General features: G+C 39.1%; 1 protein-coding gene across 6 annotated transcripts in view; it reads left to right on the forward strand.

The window, feature by feature from the left end:
- The first annotated feature begins 4996 nt into the window (after positions 1 to 4996).
- tenm4 (teneurin transmembrane protein 4) overlaps positions 4997 to 21953 on the forward strand; it is a 143007-nt gene continuing 126050 nt past the window's right edge. For 4 of the 6 annotated variants that reach the window (XM_078243215.1, XM_078243223.1, XM_078243231.1 and 1 more), the window contains exons 1-2: positions 4997 to 5219; positions 6840 to 7112. In XM_078243215.1, the coding sequence (XP_078099341.1) occupies positions 4997 to 5219; positions 6840 to 7112 (496 nt within the window). The remainder of the gene's footprint in view (positions 5220 to 6839; positions 7113 to 21953) is intronic. The other 2 variants (XM_078243243.1, XM_078243255.1) reach the window with 1 other exon arrangement.

Raw genomic sequence — 21953 nt, forward strand, 5'->3', positions numbered from 1 at the left:
AGCCAACTGTCACTAATCCTTTCACTACGTGACCAGCTTAGATAACAAAAAAACAGATTGGATTTATTACGTGATTTTAACATACATGCTTATTCACATAAATGGTATATCAACGTTTTTGTTTGGTTTCCTTGAACCGAAAAGCTCCATATCAGCAGTTGTTTGTCTAAAGATGTCATCACTCATCAGTAACACATTATGTCTCAATTGTAGTGTTAGTAATTATTAATAATACTAAGTAATTAGGTGATTTCACAGACAAGTAATCTGTAATCATTTTAAATTATACTCCAAGGAATTTGCCAAACATTGTGCATATGTGTTACTTTCTTTCCTAAGAATGTTAGCGTTTAGTTTTAGATTTTGCATGGACAATCTATGAGGTTAATTATCATGGAAAACAGGGTTGTGTGCAGAGAGAAGGCTAGATTTATATGCAGCAGCACTGAATAGCAATTCTCAGCACACTGCTAATTGTTTGATGGATAGTACAGAGCCATTTGCATTTATATTGTACCCCAAATGCCTCCCACGTATTTAGATCCCATATTTAACTAGCTCCTGACACCGGAGCAATGGTCACAACGATCTGCCTGGCGAAAACCTCGACGAGTGTTTTAACAGGGGCTTCTGTAACCTGCTGTTCACACTGCGGGGGTGGGCAGGGGGTTGTTTTATGGGTTGGTAAGTACTGGTGCTACAGAGGTTGAAAGTTTTGTAGCACAGGCGACAAAATTGATCATGAGTATAAAAGTATCAAATAAGTCTATTGTAGTTTGATTGAGAGTTCTGTTGGGGGATTTTAATTTGTCCATGACCTTTCAAATTAATATTGTACTGAAAAAAAATGCAGACATTGTTTTAAATATCTAAGAATATAATATATTATTATTCATGCACATAGCATGGACGGGGGAAGTAGCGGTGCTGAGGGGGTGCAGCAGAGAGAGAGACTTTAATCATGAAGCCGATTGTTGCTGTACAATTCTTGGGTTTATATGAACTACGCTGCAGTGCAGACTGAAGTGACTGCTGACTCATATGAGCAAGTCCAACACGGGTTGAATGCACATCGGCTGGTCCGCGTCGCATATGTCTGGTGTATGAAATGGCTGTATCTTCACTGCTCTGCATTATTATAAACACATCTGTCGCATCCAGGTGCCGTCTCACCGTCGCACAATAGACTACAAGAACCAAGTAGAAGAGCGATGCGCTATCGGTTTACGATTCTAACCCTCACCTTACACGAACAAGCGGCTCTGTCTCACACACTCGCAGCACAAAGCTGTATCGCACGGGTGCTACTCTGGAATTTACAATCATTCTTTCATTCAGTTATTTCGCACTGCACAACCCTGTATTAACAAGTACATCGTTTGCATAGCAAGCATAACGAATAGAACTCTATTTTCAGTCATTGTTGATGGCTGAGGTTGTTACTTTCCTTTTGGCTACTGGCAGCAGTTTTACGATTTTCACTGCTGCAGCATAAGCTCTGCTTTCTCTCCGCTATATTCAACTGGTTTTAATCTTTCATCATAGGCGGTGAACTCATACACACAGCAGTAAACTGTCAGTACCAGACAGACAGTTACTGATCATATGCTCGCCGTAGAAATCTGATTCGTACGTTTTATGGTATTCTGTGTGTACTGTACATCCACTTTTCTGTCAATTGAAACCATTGTTGATTTAACTTTTTCTTGATCAGCTCAAATGGTCATGAACTTATCCGTGGTGACCTATTCAGAACATGAATTGGCTTAACGTGATTTTTTCTTAGTTGATTGATGCACCATTGAAACCTTGCAAAGTGCAGAATAGGTCAGATGGTAACTTCTACCGTGGCCAACGTTTCTCAGGTGATTCACACCGGCTGTCTTGTTCAACCTGTTTTTCATTTAGTTTGAGTCTGCAGTTAGTGCCTCCACATACACTTTTCAACAAGGATCTTATGGAACATCACCGTTATCTGTTGATTCCAATTGACACAATTCATTTTTCACTGGTCCCTGCGACACCTTCTCTGCAGAACCACATAATTACTCTGCTCACAGCTGCTATACATTTGCGTTAACAACCACAGACGAACCTGACTCTACCCTGGCCAATTGTAGACAATGCAATTGAAAAATGTGTGCACTTGTTCTAAAGGGGAAAACAGACCATCCATCATTTCTTTTGTCTATCCAGAGAGACCTCAATTGATTTTGGATCATTTCATCGATATGCAGTTAACTTCTTTTTGGCACTGTTCACACTCTGCAGCCTTAGAGGAACTTTGTCTTTGAAATAAAAGCACATGATTGTTATCTTCATTTCAATCCATGGCATGGTCATTTTTCACAGGTCTTTGTAAATAACTTCTCTAACTGAGTCTTTGTGAATGTACACTCATTAACCTTCTCCTTCAGTGTTTCATGCTACTTCTTTCAATTCCTTGTGTCTTACCGTGAGGTGATAATTACACTTGGTCCTCATATCACTTACATAGTCCTATCACTTCTTACTGTTGAGACATCTTGGTTAAATAAAACCTTCTGTTATTATCTTCACATAACCAGAACATTAAAATAATACAACGGTGGCATTTTCTTTGTTTTGGATCTTTGTCACAGGATTTAGACCTAGACAGATGAACAAGAACAACAGCTTTGCTCTCTGGCGCTGAAACACAATGATAATGCCAGATGTAGCCTGTTTATGAAGAACAACGCTGTTTAGTTTTACAGTATGCTTTGTTTTCAAAGGAATTGTGACAGCTGCACCAAAGGTGGATATGCTTTCGAGGACCTAACATTTGCATCCCATATCATCTGTCATCGTGTATGGCCGGTTGCTTTTTTGAAAGACTCCTCTGGGTTTCCCATGGCCTCAAAGGTACATCTCGTTGCATACCAGCAGATTAATAATGAGGAGGAAGGGCTGTGCAGAAGGGAGAAGGCCAGAGCCCTGAGCCCAGCTCTTTGGAAACAAAAACAATGCACTTTACAGAACATTCTTGAAACTTTAGAAAGCTGCTTGTTGCCGCTCTCTTGCATTTGCATAGTATCAAGGATCTTGAGCAAAAAAGGTAAAAAATTAGCAACCCATGCAAGCTGCATCTGAAATCTTGGGAGCAGCTGAAGTGCTCTTGCGGCTGCAGAGTGGGAGCACCCCCCCTTCCCTCTCTCCCCCATGTGGCTGAGGTCCTGCTATTGAGGCCCCAAGTCATTAATCACCAGGATCTTTTCAGCTGTCAATACATACAAAATAAACCCCCAAACCCAACAATGCTGTCTTCAATAAAACGTTTCTTTGTTTTGTTTTTAAGCTGGCGCAAATATAGTTCACAAGGGATTATTGTTTATTGTTGATCTCATACAGTATTCATAAAGAGCTTATCTTGTGGGAAAATCCTTGTCTGAAGAACACAGGCGTATTGTCAGTAAAAACTCACAGATTTGCCAGGAGTAGTTTTGATCTCTTTCTGGAAGAGCTGTTTTCTCTTATCCAGTGACTTGCATCCCATTTTTGCTTATAGTGAAAAACACATTCAAGTGTAGGAGCAAGTAGTATAGAAGTAGAATCCTGCAGCATGAATGATAAGGTAGTCAACTCTTTTCAGACATTTAATTATGGATATATTATCATGACATTGGATTTGGAAGAAGCAGGGCAATATATTATATTGCTGCAATATCTGGCTCACTAATTCCCTATGCTCTTTAATTGAGCTACAAAGTAAACAGTGACCAAGCCTTTAATCAAGTTATTATCCACATTGACATTTGTTAATCCAGCTCAATATCTTTAAACCACGTGTTCACAGCCAGGCATTGTCAGTTAACTACTGTTATATTACCCATTCATTTATATTAGTTGCACTGATAGAAGAGATAATCCACACACTTAGATCTATGCAGTGTTTCACTTTGATCAGATCACCTTCATCAGAGCATTTGGTCTGTTAGACCGTAAGCTAAAAATAAAGAGAAACATGGCAGAGATCTAAGTGGGCGGATATCTCTTCTTTCAGTTTGGACTCATTGATGCTTCCAGCGCCTTAGTTAAGATTAAGCCGGGTGGGGCGGTGGTCATCCTGCAGTATCATGTAACACTGAAACAGCAAGCTCTCCATTCATTTCTTCCCCGTTTTACCTTTTTAAATGAGAGAATTAGTAGGCCTATTGTATTTCAGTATATTCAAATAATTTTCAAAGTATGTTTCTTTAGTTCACTTCTATATTTTGTCCTTCGAGGCAAGAAAATAAAATAGCAGAATGCTAAAAATCTCTATTGATCTTGTACTCTGTGTGCTATTTGACAGTTGGTTTCAGATTTTAATCATCTCTGCCGGTTCGGCGTAGTCCTAGATTTGTTTGGCTCCTCCGTTTTCAACTGGTGATGATTTGTAACTTATGAACAACACAATTCATGGAAGGACACCTACCACTTTTACAAATGCTGGAGGCCCACATTTCTATACGGCACATAAAATGGAATATTTGTGGGAGACTTGCACCGTAAACTTTATAGCTGCAAGATTTGTTGTGCCATATTTTATTAAATCTAATCCTGGTGGTTTTTCGTGCTCTCCCTGTGTGTGCTGAGCCATGCATACACTGCTGCTGGTTGGAAACATGCAGTTGCATTTTATTTATTCCCACAGTTACTTGATAGTGTGTGTGTGTGTGTGTGTGTGTGTGTGTGTGTGTGTGGTATCAATGAATTCTACTTTAAAATGATTAATTTAGTGATTAATGATTTAACATTAACTAGCATTATACCTCTTAAAATCATAGTTAATCATGGTTGCAAGTGATTATATGTTGAAATTATGTATTTTGAAAGGAATACATTTACAAAATCAATACTGCTGTCATATTTTTGCACATTTTCGTACATCAAATATTCAAATTTTCTCTTGGCTGTGTTTTTCTTTTGCAGAATCACTCAAACTGAACTGGCAGTGTAACCCATATTTAATGTTGACAATAGTGTGGAGGCAGCCATGGAAGTGAAGGAACGTAGACCCTACCGCTCACTCACTGCCCGGCAGGACACCGAGCGCCGTTACACCAGCTCCTCTGCAGACAGCGAGGACGGAAAACCCAACCCCAAATCCTACAGCTCCAGTGAAACACTCAAGGCCTTCGACCATGACTCGAGGATGGCCTACGGGAGCCGCGTCAAGGAAATGGTTCATCACGAAGTGGACGAGTTCAACCGGCAAGGTTGGCCTCAGCAATGCCAATATTATGAAATACTGAGCTATTATGTCAATAGAAGAGAGTATCATCATCATTCGTATATAAAAACATTAGCAGTGCACAATGACATGAACAATTCATTATTATTAGGTTAAGGGCACGTTACTGCCTGGTCTCAATATATGCGCCATTGCTTTTTAATGAGGAGTCTCTAGGTAATTCACATTCGGTCGCTGTACAGGTCACTCCACATTTTGGCTATTAACAGAGGTGGCCAGGGATTGAATTTACCATGCCGGTGAAAACTGCATGGAAGACAAGCATACCTTTACCCGCTCTTTCAAATATATTATCGATCATCAAATCAGATGTGATGACACTGTCGAGGTAGCCTTAACCCCTTAGCATTCTGCCACTTTTTCTAGGGGGCGGGTAGCAGTGGGGGACGGGATGTTTAGGGGGTGATAGCAGGTCAACAGTAGATCACACATCATCATCATCAGGAATATTGAGCTCATTGAATCCACAAGTCTTAGCTTTCCAGATATACCCAATCTATGCAACTCCCAAGGATCCCCAGGATGCAGAAATAATCAAATACACCATTTTACAGTAATGTAGGCGGAAATTAACACATTTACTGTACACTGCATGAGCAATAGCATGAAGTGAGCATGTCTGTAGAGGGAAGACTCATGGGAACCCATAACATCCATTTGAATTCAGATATCTTGAGGTGTCTTGAAAATGGCTGTTTGGAACATTATTTAGGTTTGTGGTTGGTACCATGGGAGTGTTCGTCTAGTTTCATAAAATACCAATACATTCACTGTATCTTCAACTCTGAGCCTGCTACAGCCTCTGACAGACAAAAAGTCTACCAGGCTCGCCAGTGGGCCGTCCGAATGGCAAATGGGTTAAATCCAACTGAAGCATGTCAGAGATTTTACTAAGAAATGTGAATTTTTAATCATAATGACACCGGGCATTTCCTTTAGGTGGTGCACTGAAGGAAAGGAGCAAAAACCTTGTGTCTTATTACATTTTTAGCAGTTAGAGATCTAGTGATATTCTCTGTCTGACTTGCAGTGGTCATTCAAATTAGTAGATAACTTAGAAGAGGGGAAATGGAAGACAGATGTCATAGTTTTCAAATACTACATGTAAAGACATTTAAAAACAAACAAATAACAGACAAATAAAAGCTGTGAATTTGGTTATTTGAAAACTGATGTTTCTTATGAACAAAAGGCTAATGCAAAACATCAATTGTATTTACTTCCAAGCCCCAATGTGTAGGATTGAAATTGTCCGACTCCTCCTGTTAGGAACAAGACTCAAGACAACATATTGAAAGACGCTGAAGATGCTATAATCACATAGCAATCTCATACATAGGGGCTTTACTGTAAATACTAAATTAACCTGCCTTTTCATGGTGCTCCGAAACTATTGCATGTGGAACTTTTGCTATAACTGCACCTCTCGAGGCCAGGTTATTGCTGTCATCTTTCTTTCTGTAATGAATACAGTTCATTATGTTGAGTGATGCAGTAAGTAGCAGAATTAATTACCACAACTTTGTATTTATTGGTTTGCTGCAGGGGCAGACTTTAGAACTTTGTATTTATTGGTTTGCTGCAGGGGCAGACTTTTCCCTTCGAAACCTTGGCTTCGGAGAGGCCCTCCCATCCCACGTAGCCACGTACAGGTCTGAGCTGGGGATGCCACACCGCGAGTACTCAGTCAGTGTGGGCTCAGATGCAGACACAGAGACAGACGGTATCATGTCGCCAGAGCATGCAGTCAGGTTATGGGGCCGCAGCAACACCAAGTCAGGCCGCAGCTCGTGCCTCTCCAGCAGGGCCAACTCCAATCTAACTCTCACTGACACGGAACACGAGAACACAGAAAACGGTAGGACATTTTTCTCTTTTACTTTTCTCTGCCGGTCCTTCAAGCAAGCTGATTTTCTTTTTCGATTGGTTGATTTGATTTTGATGTCTAAATGGAATATGGTTTTGTGTGTGTGTGTGTGTGTGTGTGTGTGTGTGTGTGTATGTGTGTATGTGTTTTAAGCATGTTCCTTTACACTAAAGCAGAATTACCTGTTATGTCTCTGATACGAAATATTTTTTTTTTTGACATTGCTCGACTGAAATCTCATACAACCACAAGATGAATTGCGTCTTTTTTTTCTATCTTTGTAAATGTCTTGGTACATGTTGACACCCTGGCACGATTTTGGTCTGACCAAACTGAAGTTGACATTTTCATTAAGCTTTTCAAATCTATGTTTGCATTTTTGCTTCAGAATATGGCTAAAGACCAACACATTTAGGATTTTAGCTCTTAAAAGAAAAGAAATGACAATTACCAGTGTCTCAGCACAGCCAGGGATTTGGGATTCCATTACTCCTGCTGTTCTTCATTCCTAGATAATTTCATTCTTGCTTTCTTCTTTTTGTTGCCGTGTGTGAATCACGGGGATTGTGTGGTGTTAGATAGGAAATGGTTTGGCAGGTTTCTTGGTGACATTAGTGCCAGGAAGTGGGAAGCCATATGTATTATATTATATTCAACTTTCTGTGGCTTTGGTGTTTTCCCCAAAGGCCAGATGAGCCGGTGCGCATGCTCATAAGGTCACTTGAACTCAGGGAATATGTAACTATGAACCATGGCAAGTGCCAAAAAATGGCAGAAGATAATACTTTCTTTAAAATTGTTATTGCTATTAAGTCATGATACTGCAGAAGCAGAAATGCCATTTGGATATTGAGCTCAGTCCCCTAAGCGCGGTAAACTCAGGCACAACTTATTAATTGCTTGGATAGTGTATACACTGAAAGAAAAAGCTATTGGAGAGAATTTAGTGCAGTGTGGAGGCAGAACCTGGCAGACAGGTTTCCTTTACCTACAGTACATATCCCTTTTGTGTCCATAATGCCTACTCCTTACTGCATTTGTTTTCCTGAATTTCTGCCAAAATGGAAAATTTTCCATTTTTCTTTTTGACACAGAGGTGCTATGTGGTGAAATTTAACTTCTGTTTCACATTATGCAAAGTTGAACTCAAACCTAAATCATGCATATTAACTGGCAGATTTATGACACTGTTCCCAGGATACTTCAGAGATAGAGGAACTCATCAAGGGCCCAGCGGCAAAATTGTAATTGCCCCTGCACCGCCTTGCAGAGGAACTTTTGAATAGTTTTGCATTTTAGAGTGTGTAACATTATGTATTAACTTCTTATTACAACTGACAGAAATGACTCTTGGAAGTGGAATCCATTTGCCCGAATGACGCAGGGAGAGAACGTGGCATCCCGTTGCTTGATCATCTGAGATGTCAGGGGACTTGAGTTTGGCTGCATTGTACATAATTAAAGAGAATCTCCTTAAATGGCTGTTCAAGGGTTGGTACGCTGCAAAGTGTTGAGAGCACCCGTAGCTGCAGCATCATGCGACATCCGTGACACCTAATCAAGATTCTAAGTAGCTTTTTATTCAACTCACCCGAGCAGAAAGAGCACTTGAATTTAGCATTTAATTCAGTAATGCCTGATAACATACAATTTATATATGGCAAGTTAATTACAATCCATTGAGCGGGCTTGTGTGTGTGTGTGTGTGTGTGTGTGTGTGTGTGTGTGTGTGTGTGTGTAAATCTCTTTAAATCAACAAACCATTTACTCTGCTTTAATGTATTCAAGCCACTGGGCAGTTCTCCCCCTCTTCACATGTGACTTACTTGACCCTGGTTTTAATGTATGCAAATAAGCAATAGCGATTTGGGAAAAAAATTCTTGATGCTTAAGTGATTCTCAGGAACCCCCATAAATACTATAATTAAAAAAGCCCTTGCTGATAATAACATGCTACCTTTACTCCTGGTCTAATCTACTACATGATGGGTAGACAAGTAACAAATGAAAACATAGTAAAGATTTTGTACTTCATTTTTGGATTTTTGGTCCAGCACCGATTCTTAATGTGTGTATGTATGCATTGTGTACATGGATGCCCTGTCCATAAATATAATACTAATATGTACTTTATTAGTAATGGTAAATGGACTGCATTTATATAGGGCCTTTCTACCTTATACTGGACAAAGTGCTTTACAATTTGCCTCTCATTCACCAACACACACACACATTCATACGCCGATGGTGGTGGAGCCATGCGAGGCGCTGGGAGCAACTTTGGGTTCAGTGTTTTTCTCAAGGACCAGGAGGAGCCGGGGATCAAACTACCAACCTTGGGATTAAAGGACACCCGCTCTATCTCCTGAGCCGCAGCCACCCAAATGATCTTTTATCACTCTGCTGTTATTTTCTCCATTTAAACACACAAGCCTGAAATACATTCATTCATGTGCAGAGACAGTGTGATGATGGGGCTGCCGCATAGCACAGAGCAGTTACGGTGTTCAGTGCCTTGCTCAAGGGCAGCCCGGCAGTGCCCGGGAGTTAAACTGCTACAGCTACCAGTCCAAACCGACTGGTCCGTGCTGGACGCTCGATGGTGTTTTTTGCCTCCAACGGCGCCTTCCAGGCAGCTAACCCCAACCCTAATTCTAAACATAACCATTGCCGCGCTGCCTGGGAGGAGACGTTGGGGGCAAAAAACACCAAAGACCGTGCTGGACCTGAACCGGCTACTCTCCAGTTCTAAAGCCAAGTCCCCACGGACTGCTCCTACTGCATGTGTATAGGTTGATTAGCGTTTAAAGCGCATTCATGCAGTGTGTACAGGTATGTGTGTGTGTGTGTGTCTACTACCCAGCATGCCTCTAGTCCCTAGAGAGCCCCTTGAGGACACTTCCAGCAGGCAGCGACTGCTGAGTCATTGCACATCCTCCAGAGGCGCAACAGCAAGGAGGCCAGTCCAACCTGCTGGGCTTGGGAGAGAGCTGCTGTTCTTGGATTTTACCCTCTTACAGCTTATCCAGATGTGTGCTCTAATCCCAACTTTCCCCCACTTTTATGGCTAGACTATTACGTTTCTGTAAGCATGAGAACCGGCATTGGAGATAACCACAAAAGCCTGCTGAGGGACTGTTGTTATTCATGTATTGCATAACCTGCAGAGAAAAATAATGCAACTAAGGCCTCCACAGTTCCTGTTGATAGAAAAGTGCTTGTGTGAATGACACTGGTATTTTTCTACAGACAAAATGTAATTAGTTTCAGTGGCCGGTTAGTTGTGTACTGATTTGGCTTTACCTTACTCTATCCTCCTGGGAGATCTGTTCTATATTGATTAAGGAGGTGATATAAGAAAATGTATGTGTGTGTGTGTATATATATATATATATATATATATATATATATAGCCAAGCTTTGATCTTACACTGAAGTGCCATTTAGCAATGCAGTTTGTCCCTCTGAATTGTAATATTATTCAGAGCAGAATTGTTTTATTTAAATATTGTAGGTAATTCTTAATGCCAATGAATGGCAGAAAATCATCAGTATGGGACTCATCTGTGTGATTTTTAGTTTTAGGAGTTCATTATTTTTTATTATTGCTCATTACTATATACTGGTAGCTGTAGGCATTACTTCAGGGCAAAGCCTCTAGGAACTCCAGTGAAATCTTCTTGTGAAAGTCCCTCCACTACCTTTTAGAATCAACTCTTATATTTGTAAAATTCATTTTAAGTTTTATTAGCACACAACTATTGTTTTAAAGTACCCTTCTGCCATCTAGTGACTGTTATTGTGGAATACCCGTTGCTGTTGAAAAAAAATGTAATCAAAAATGTAATCAAATCGTGACCCAACAACCAAAAGTCAAATCGAATAGTAGATTTGGAGAATCCTGACACCCCTAGTTTCTATGTATTTCATTCTATGCTATATTAGTTTATTTACCTCTTATTTATTTATGTTACACTCTATACTTACTGTATCTATATTTATTGCTGTTTCTGTTGTACTGCTGAAACAACCAATTCCCCCCCCCCACTGGGATCAATAAAGGTGTATGATAATTTTAAGGTCTTACCTTTGCGACCGTTACAACTGAAGTATATAAGTGTTCTTAGCAAGCAGGGTGGCAAGTCTTGAGCGATGGACCCAGATCCATCCGTTCTGTTGAATGATTGATGAATTGATTGATGGATTTTCTTTGAACAGCAGCTATTACATACATTTAAAAATCCCAAAGGATAAAAAAACAAGAAATCCGAATTTCCATTGTGGTCCTCAAATAAAACACTTTGCAACAAGTGCAGGCAATACAATCAACATAAATAAATAGCAGGCGGCCGAGTAGCTATATCAACATTCTTTAAAAAGACTCTTAAACCTGACATAATGGTATGATTATTATCTTAAAATAAAATAGTACCTGTTTTTGTATAAGCCTACAGTAGACTTCATGAGAAGTTTAAAATCTTCAGTTTGTCCGTACTTGTCAGATAGCCATGTTTTTATCAACCCAAGCAAGTATGGGAGCAGCACAGATTTAAGGCTCCTCCACTGATACATGATTTCAAGTAGCAAGAAAAAAAAGACTTTAGTATGAATGATGGTTGGGTTTCTTAATTCAATTCTGTTTTTTGTTCTCCGTGATTGAATACGAGTCATTAATCAGCATTTTTACCTTCAAAGCACACAGTGGCTAATGTGCTGATGTGATCATGCTTTTAGCTGGGGTAAGAGCAAGGTTTATTGATGTTGAGTTGTCAGATGAAAAGCTGAGTGGATTTACCATGCACAGCCTATTTCCATACAGATTTGTGTACAGCTGTCAATATAAGATTTAGTTCTGCCTTGCTGCTAATAACCTTACATTTTCATATTGAGATATAAAGTGCCTTACTATTATTCAGGTTGTAATATGTTAATGTGGCTGGTCTGCTTTGCATATAATGACACAAATCCTAAAACTACTAGTATGAATAATGGCTATAAATAACTACGTGTAACAATGTTTTACTAAAACAAACAAACTACAACTTCTGCAATTTCTTCTTTTATTCTTCTGTCTTCTAATCTATATCTTCTTAATACAATAATGATAATTAGTATTGCTGTTCTTAACTGAGTTATAAAACAGACCACAGAACAAAAACTGTTGCAGTAAGTGCAACCTCCTCAGTGACGATGATTTATTCCCTTACTGTTGAAAGATTGAGGTTAGCTCCAGGGCCGTGCTCAGTTACTGAATCTTTGAACCTAGCATGACTGTCTATGAGGGACAGGTGTTCCTCGTAGAAACATGACATAGCCCCAAAATGCTGAGGGGCTTTGATAAAGCAAATCTCTCACAGATTTGAACCTGAGTGGAGCGGAGAACATCAGCCCTGGCCATCAGACATGTTGATAGTGATTGACAGCCACCTTTCCCTTGCATAGAAAAGCACCTATTGAACTTGAGGGTGATTGTCCAATGTATTTATTATGAAGAATCTATAGATTTTACCGAATGCTTACACATACAAGTGAATGCTTAGACAAAAGCATCAAAACCCCTGACTTTTGTAACCATGCCTTAAACCAGGAATCTTCAACAGGGGGTCCGGGACCCCTACGGGGGTCCTCAGAATAAATGCCGGGGGGGGGCCTCCAAATTATTGTTAATTTTTGAAAGTTTTTTTCAAAAATGTAAAAAAGTCTTAACATGAATCCAACATATTATTAGCAAATATAAATCCCCACTGCTTACTGGCCTATATTCAATGTAGTCACTAAGGCCATCCACAGATGTGTGCCACATGTATGTTTAACATTAAAACATGATTTATAAAATCATGCCAACAATTATTAGGCTATTTGAATAGCTTAGTATTCTATGCAAAAAAATGAATGTATAAAGGTTTTAGGCCGCCCTACAACTTATTGTAGGCCCAGTTTAATATGCAACTTAATTCTATACAATATATGTAGTAGGGGGTCCCTGCTCCATCTCTCTTTCAGATAAGGGGTCTTTGGCTTAAAAAACGTTGAAGACCCCTGGTTTAAAGGACAAATCCGGTGCAAAATGAACCTAGGGGTTAATAACACGTGTCCGAGTCGACCGTTCTCTGGGATATGTTTTCATGCTAATCGAATGTGACCAGTTTTAGTGAAAACCGCTAATTAGCTTATAGCGCTAGTCGTCGGGGCAGAAGGTAAAGTAAAAAGTGTGTGTATTGTTTTGGTGAAAGAGTCTTTCAAAAGTTTTTCAAAAGACAGAAGACCGGTTTTGAATACAGTGTTTAATTTTAAGGGAATTGTGGAGATGTGACAAAATAGTTCTTTTCAGTTTTGTGTTTTGAGAAATTGAGCTATAGTTTCAGGAAGCATTGTGAAATACTGGAATAGTACATGTTTTTCTGTTGAATGCAGTGTTTTATTTCTTAAATAGACCCAGGCAAAGTAAATATCGGCGTTTGCAAAAGACAGAGAAACATTAGTGTTGCAATGTCTAAATGTACGTTGTTTTGTAGCACTCCCACAGTATGACTAATCAATGTTTTCTAGTTGGGTTCTTTGGATCATTATTCCCTGGACTACACATGAGTTGGATGAAACGACAGATGGATGAAAATGAGGAATCACATTATTCCCCTCTGCATAATGACTCTAGTGATTTCTCAAAGTAACCATGAACAAGCCGCATTGTTACACTTTGATACAAAACCGTGCACCTTAATCTTGTACCTCATAGACTGTACAGCCTACAGACAAACCAATGCTGATGGCCACACCCTCCTGAAGTGAATAAGCACGTTTATTTGATGCACACTCCACGTTTAAGATGTGTTTATATCTTTGAACTGATTCCCCAGAGCTTATTGGGAGCCTGTGGGGTGTAGTGAAATCAGACTTCCAATTAGACAAGCTGCTTCCTGTATTACAGGGCTGGATTCATTAGGGCATGTTTTACAGCAGTGTGGTAGGACCACAGAGATGGGGTTTCTTATTGTGACCTTGGAGTAGAAGTAACATGTTTGCACATGCACGCTCTCTCTCTCCTTCTCCCTCTCTCTCTCCCTCTCTCAATTTTCAGTTTCAGTTTGCTTTATTGGCATGACAAAAAAAATACATCATATTTAGCTGCTAATTTTCGTCCTCACTGTAGGTAGTGAAACATGTACATAAGAAATGTAATTCTCTCTCTCTCTCTCTCTCTCTCTCTCTCTCTCTCTCTCTCTCACTTACTCACACAATCGTCTTGGGCGGTGCTAGGCGCCGGACAGAGCAAGGGTGCCGCTGCAAAATAGCCTCAGGAAGGAACTTGTTTTGGTGGAACATGTGTACGTTCAAAAGTTGTTTTAGTCGTGCAACAGAAAACTCAGATTGGACAGATAGTCTAGCTAGCTGTCTGGATTTACCCTGCAGAGATCTGAGGAGCAGTTAACCATAGTCCTCAGAAACCCACCAGAGGTTAGAATTCCAACACAAAGAAAGAGGAAGGTGACAGACATCAGCGGAAAGATATGCATCCAGCGGAATTTGGGCTTGAAAACCAATTATCATACGTGAGAGCAATATTGTTATCAGGTCTCCCTGGTTTTTGTTTAAAATAAAATTGACAAAAATTCCCAATCCGTGCAAAACCACAAGCATTTTATTGGTGTTTTTTTATTTGAATGATGCATTTGATAAGGTCTGTAAAGCCTGTCTTGTTTCAATCATTGTTTTTATACAGAAGCATTTAATAGTAACATAAAACTGTTTAATGGGATGGTCTTATGTTAGTAAATTTGGAGTTGTTACAGCTCTAAGCAGCATCAACCTTATTCTGCTTGTGTGTTCTGGTACATGTTGCAGGTCGCAAAATTGTCAAGAAACCTGAAAGAAATATATACGGAAATATCTGCATTAACAGAAATGACATGAATGAATAAATATCATCACCTGGTAACTGTAACAAAGCATTTAATAAACTATTTGTCTTTAAATAGCTTTAAATAGGTTTCATTTTTAAAGTGCTGCTTTCCATAAGAAATGACTCCCATATAAAAAATGTCAGTTTGCTGGTTCGAACAAGTTGCACGCTTGTTCAAAAAATCAAGATCAAAGGAAGTGAAACAGTAAGAGCTATTAATACAGATAATAATTGCCTCTCTCTGACATACATCTTTTGAATTTGCTAAGTTATAAAATAAGTGACAAATGTGTAAAATAGAACAATATGTTTTAAAGAACCACCGACGCAATCACATCTTTTATACAGAGGGGATTGGTAATTATATCCGTTTCCCAGTAGAGACAAATATAATCACTTTTGTAAAACATTGGCATTTTGATGCATCAGTGCTAGAGACAGAGATACTGTGATCATTTGCTGCAGGGAGACAGTACTTTCTGTAATATTGGGATCTGTAATTTCACTGAATCCACATTGAGCACAACATGAGAGCTTGCTCTGAAACGGTCACGGCCATTGTAGCAGCAGAATATCAGGCAAAAATTATGCTTCAAAGAAATCACTAGTGGCTTCCCAGCTCACAGTCGTGCTTATTTCCTCCCGCAGTATTTCTTGTGAAGTTATTTATTTGTTTACTTTTTTTGGCATCTCGCAGAGTCTCTGCTCAGATCATGGATTAGTGGAGATATTCTCTTGCTCATTTGCAAGCTAATTTGCTGGGTTTAGAGGCCCTTGTGGACAGTTTTGGTCTGTTATCTGTGGAGTTGCATACCCGCTCCCTGCCAGTGCCTCTGACAGTCTAAACCAACAGCACATCAGGGCCCATCTTCCCACCAAGGCTCAGGGGCCGCAGTACAGCTCAAAGCACGGCATGGAGCAGGATGAGCCCTGCTCCATGGAGGATCATCCTAACCCCGTCTCACAACTTCTGTCCCTCTCTTAGCAAGATTCATTTAACATACAGTCAATTATCTATGCTCATGTTATATTTATGTGGTACAAATAGCAAGGCACTGATTTGATATTCTGGATCTCTAGCTGTGCATATACTGACCTTATTACAGTTTTCTTTTTCAATCGCTAACAAGCATCGGGCAATGGACCTTTTTCACAGCAGACATTTTGACTTGTCATAGTAGGAAAAGCACAGCTGAAATTGATAACCTTAACGATGGCTCAATTCCATCAAGTGTCCCAGTGAGCTATTTCAGTGAGTCAGCATGAACAATACCAGGGCCTCTCCTAAGTGGAATGCAGCCATCATTAATGGTTTCGAACACACCTGTGCTTTTCCTACTATGACATGTCAACATGTCTGCCGTGAAAAAGGTCTATACTGAAGCCATGCTCTTCAAATACTCAGCATTACTTCCATGCACCTTGGCCAAACAGTTAATCTCACCCCCAAAACTCACTCCAACCAACAAAACACTTCATACATGTCTCAAAATAAGCTCGGTGGACCAAAACACTGGCAACACCTCTCACTCAGAAAGCACACATCGTCACCCATACCACACTAGCCTAAAAACCACTGACAACACAGAGCATATTACATAAATGATCAACTTTTATCATTTTTTTTTTTTTTTTTTTAAATAAATCCATATTTTATTATAGAATACTAACAGCTTTTCACTTTGACTGTTCTAAAGTAGCCTATATGTAACACAAATGAATCAGACATCTGCTTAAATATCCTCTTTTTCTATATTTTTGCATAACAGTAATGTACTTGTGAAAAATAAAAAGTTGAAACAAAAAAAAGTCCTGAAATTCCTTAATCAGATCAGTCATTGGCCAGATTCAATCAACCCACATTAAATACAATTTTTAAGTTTTAGTTTAGTTTTTTAGTTTAGTTTATTTTGAACATGTTTTGATAATATATATTTTTGCTGAGTATAGATAATAAATATATATATATATATATATATGTGTGTATGTATGTATGTATATATATATATATATATATATATATATATATATATATATATATATATATATATATATATATATGTATGTATATAAAGAGACGTCATGCGTCACTTTTTTTTAAGATTTAGTTTTTTAGGCATTTCAGCCTCTAATGGAAAGGACAGCTAGATATGAAAGGGGAGAGAGAGGGGGAAGACATGCAGGAAATCGTCCAGGTCGGACTTGAACCCTGGACCTTCTGCATCGAGGCATACACCTCTATATATATATGTGTGCCTGCTCCACCAACTGAGCCCACCCGGCCACCGTCCTGCCACTTTCAACTCCTTTTATATTTTAAGCAAACATAACATATGCAAATATTTAACAGTTGTGATTTAACAACTAAGTCATAAACTGAACAATTTTCACAGACGTGACAGAAATGGAATAATGTGTCCCTGAACAAAGGGGGGGGAGAGTCAAAATCAAAAGTAGCCCTCAGTATCTGGTGTGGCCACCAGGTGCATTAAGTACTGCAGTGCATCTCCTCCTCATGTACTGCACCAGACTGGCCAGTTCTTGCGATTGTTGTTGCCCAACAATATCTAAGTCCTCACAAACCCAAAGAGACAGTTGGTGTATAAACACCTCTTCACTTGTATTTATGAAGTGGTGTGTAGTTAGAGTCCAATCATTTCCACCCAGTGAGGTAAACATATTTTTAATTTAAAAGGAAAAAAGAGCACCGGTATCAGATCAATATTGGCTTTTACCCTGACCAAAAGGTAATTGCTCCCTAGATACAAATTAGTTGCGCTCCTGTCCGTGAAATCTTTGGTGTATTTTTCCCTCATACCCCATTCCACTGAGCCTACATTACAAAAAAAAGTAGAATCTTATCACATCTTAATTATCATTTCTTACTTCTATCAATTTTTTTTAAATGTTTTTTTAACATGGTACACTATCTTCTCTGAACAACTAGTTGTCTCTAGTGAAAGCAATTAGCGGTTGTTAACCATGCCGAGGAAGCAGAGATCATAACATGCTGTTGCCCTCATATCAGACGGAAATGATTCAACTTCCATGCTGAGATTTCTCTCATTACCGGTCACCTCGGATATGTAGAAGTCTCTGATACAAATCCAGGAGCAGAGCCTTCAGGCTTGCTTGATTTACAAAAGTTTCATCAGTAAACACCATCTCTGGTAATGTGAATGATTTTACTTTTGTCGATCACTTGATCCAAAACTGGATAATACTTATGTGTTTTAGGATTAAGACATACATTAATGCAAGTAAGATACATTTGTTTTTTATCATGCTTGTGTACATATTATCTTCATATGCATAGCATCTATGTGCAGACTATAACTGAAAAACTATAACAAGTATCTAACAACAAAGTGTGAGTATGATATAGAGGTGTGAATCTTCGATTATGGTTATCATGTCTTCGATTCGATATCTCGATGCATCAAATACATTTTTACTATTAAAGCCATATAGGATATTTAATTCATATCTTTTCAAGCTTCAAAAACAAAACATTCTGCAGTGCTCTAATACTAAATACACTGGATACATAAAACTACAGCACTGAGCACATGGCACTTCCTGAATGTGCAAAACATAACGGAATATGTAAACAGAAAGGTTGTTAGGCCTACATGAAATTGTAAACAGAAATAATCCATTATGGCGCGGCCGATTTCGATCGCCAGCATCGCCCGTGTCCACGATTCGATGCATCGATTATTTGATTAATTTCAACACCTCTAGTATGATGACGGCACAATAAAATTGTAAATGTTCAGAAGGTGCAGATGCAAGGTGTCTGTGACAGTAACTGCACAACATCCGTGCTTCTTTTTTTTGTTTTTTCGAACTGCATTCGGAGTACAAGCTTGTCTGTGTGATAACTCAGACGATCATCTGCGAGCATAACGGTGATTTATCATTTGCAACATTCCCGCTTTAGCTCTCAGGCTTTGTCAGAACTGCATGATTCAAAGTAATTTAAGCACACTTAAGTATAGGGGTGGTGCACACATATGATTTTCACATACATAAAGACCCTGCAATTCCAGAACCTTGTTGTGCTGGTCAGCTCCAGTTCTTCCTGGATTATTTCTCTCCCAGTGAAAGTGGCTCGGCACAGTGAAATTTCACATCCTGTGCATTTTGCAGAAAATAGCTCAGGACGTAAGCTTTAGATTTTTTCCCCCTCTGCCTTCAGTGGTTTCCCTAAAGTACTGCTGTCACACTGGCAACACTAGTCTTATCTCAGCTGTATGAATTGCCAGCTTCTGCAGCAGGTCACACCACAACTGTATGCACTCTGTCTTCAAACCTCAATGCTTGCACTGTGCGAATGACCACATTTTGGCATAGACAGCTATTTAGTTGATTTAAACAGACGTTTTACTAGCTGAGCAGTTATGGAGGTTCATAGTTGGTTGGATGTGTAACAGTTTTAGCTTTTCATTTCGTGCCAACGAGATGTCCGGGACAGCCAGAAACATTTCCACACTGAGCTTAGGAATGAGGCAGTTGTTTTTAAAATTTAGTTAGTTAGTTAGACAACTTGATCCGTGAAGTATAAAATAAGCTGATTTCTGTCAGTCAGCTGTCTGATAAGCAGTTACATAAAAAAAACAAAAAACCATACATTGGCTGTATGACCCTATAGAATATGACTGGTGCAGGACTGAGGTAACACTATTGTAAGGCTTTTGCAGAGATGAACCTGGAAAGTGAGGATAAAAGAGCAACTTTTTTCTTAACCTTGTTTATATTGTTGAAATGGCATTAAACAGATTTTGTTTTCAAGTCTGAGAGATGACCCTGACATCCCTGATTGCCCAGAAGTCTACATGTAATTTTGACTTTGTGGAAGTTGTCAAGAGTTATCTCTGTATAGTTCACCTAGCAAGAGGCTGCAGGTTACAGCTTGTTAGTGAACGCCGCTAATGGGTTGCTTGCCACTTTCGATCCTGGGTCAGAGTTTAATTGTTGTGGTTTTTTAATTGTACTCAGTTGCCACCCTTGTAATAGATCACATCGTCTCTGGAAAGGCCGTAAAGATGCAGCATTGAAGATTGAAAAAAAAAAGTGATGGGAAGGGCCTAACATAATTCAACCTTGGACTCTGTCTGTGATGATATATTTCAGTTCAAACTTCACAATTGCACAGCTATAAAAAAAAAAAGGGATTTGATTAAGGGTCACAAAATGCTGCTAGGCCAGTATTATTTTTCCATTCATTCAGTGAACTTTTATCTGTACAGGGTGGTCCAGTGAGAGTTGTTGACTGTTGCATGTGCGCCCTATGTACACAGGACAATAAAGCAGAGGTATTACATGTTGCATTTATGAGTGCAAACAAGAAAAAGAAAAACGTGTATTAAAAAATGCGCAATTAAAATGTAATAGGAAAAAGTAGTATAAAATGAGAGTTGTTATGCACCCTGCTGCCTTGCTCACTCTGTACACATCCAAGAGAAGTGTCAGAGAATATGGCATGTTTCATGACGAGATACCTGCTTTAATTAGTATCTGATACTGAGCCTGCTGTCATTTCTAAGCATTCAGGAAAAATGCATTCATTAAAGATGCTGCACATTCTAAAAAACTCTGACAACACAATGTATAACGGGTAACAACACAACCCACTGCAATGCAATAGCAGGAGTGGAAATGGATCAGGCTTCATACAGCTGCTAGCGATCAATAAAAAATTGGTCGGCCTCGATTCTGTTCCTGCAGATCATCTCAGGACATCCCGAGTACGTCAACATGTGTGCAAAAAGAACCAAAATATCAACACAAGTTGATGAACTGGATTTACTGAGGTAAGGGATATCTCTGCAGAGCGATACATTCTTTAACAGGACTAATATAATATATTGTTTCAGTGTTGTATTGTATTCTGTTTATTAGGTGGTGAGTGCCGCATATTGGTGCTCCTGACTACAGTAACCATTATTAAAAATAGCATGTTGATGTCCAGTATTCAGCAATTGAAAAATACATTTGAAATGTGCATTCTGATTTATCACTGGTTTGACAGAGTATTAAAGGATAGTTCTTGTGATCATGTTGTTGCCCATCTCCAGTTGCTAGGACTCCATCTACCCCTGGCAACTTTATTTCTATTTATCGCCTCAGTGGAAATTTGTAATTGAAATTGGCTTACCTCGTTTGGTCCAAAGTCTCTAAAATTACCCTCCGGAAAAGGTGTTCTCTATCTGCATATAATACTATTTCATTATTACTTTCTTGCCACTACCGCTGTGTTGAATACATACTTGGAATTTATTTCCGGAAAAGAGGTAATAGATGCACCTAAATGGTTGCAAAATGCTGATACTAGATCAAGATTCCTATTTCTGTTCAAGTGATGCAGCCAGTCTTATATTACCATAGAATTCTTCAAACTACTTCTATTATAAACACGCCTTATTTGCCATGTTTTAAGCTCAGTGGCTTTAGTTTTACCATGGTTTGAATTATATAAGCACTTAGAAACACGAGCCTCTTGGCAGCATGTATTTTAAATAACCCTTTGCACTCAGTGAGAGCTGAGAGACACACCAATCAATTCTTTAACGCTGACAAAGAGTCTGAAATGAACAAAAACAATGGGCTTTTATGTAAGCTATGGCGAGAGCATGATGAGAGGAGGAAATAATGTTTTGACAGAAGTATGCTTCTTTAAGCATACATGCTATTATGATATTCATGCAAAACATGGCAAATCTGCACAAATTAAACAAAGGTGGCCTTCTCAGTACTCAGTACCGCTAAAAGTTTGATTCCAGAAGAAAGTTTGGAAAATATGAAGGTTTTCAATCGTTTTTTTTAAAAGGCAATGCTTAAGCTCTTCACTGTCTTTTATTGGGAATGATGCTGCTTCTTCTGGGTATACTTTAGAATGTTATTAGGCCAGGCCTAGAGTGTGCTGAGGA

Source organism: Sander vitreus, chromosome 3 (genome assembly GCF_031162955.1).
Source record: "Sander vitreus isolate 19-12246 chromosome 3, sanVit1, whole genome shotgun sequence".
Taxonomy (NCBI): Eukaryota; Metazoa; Chordata; class Actinopteri; order Perciformes; family Percidae; genus Sander; species Sander vitreus.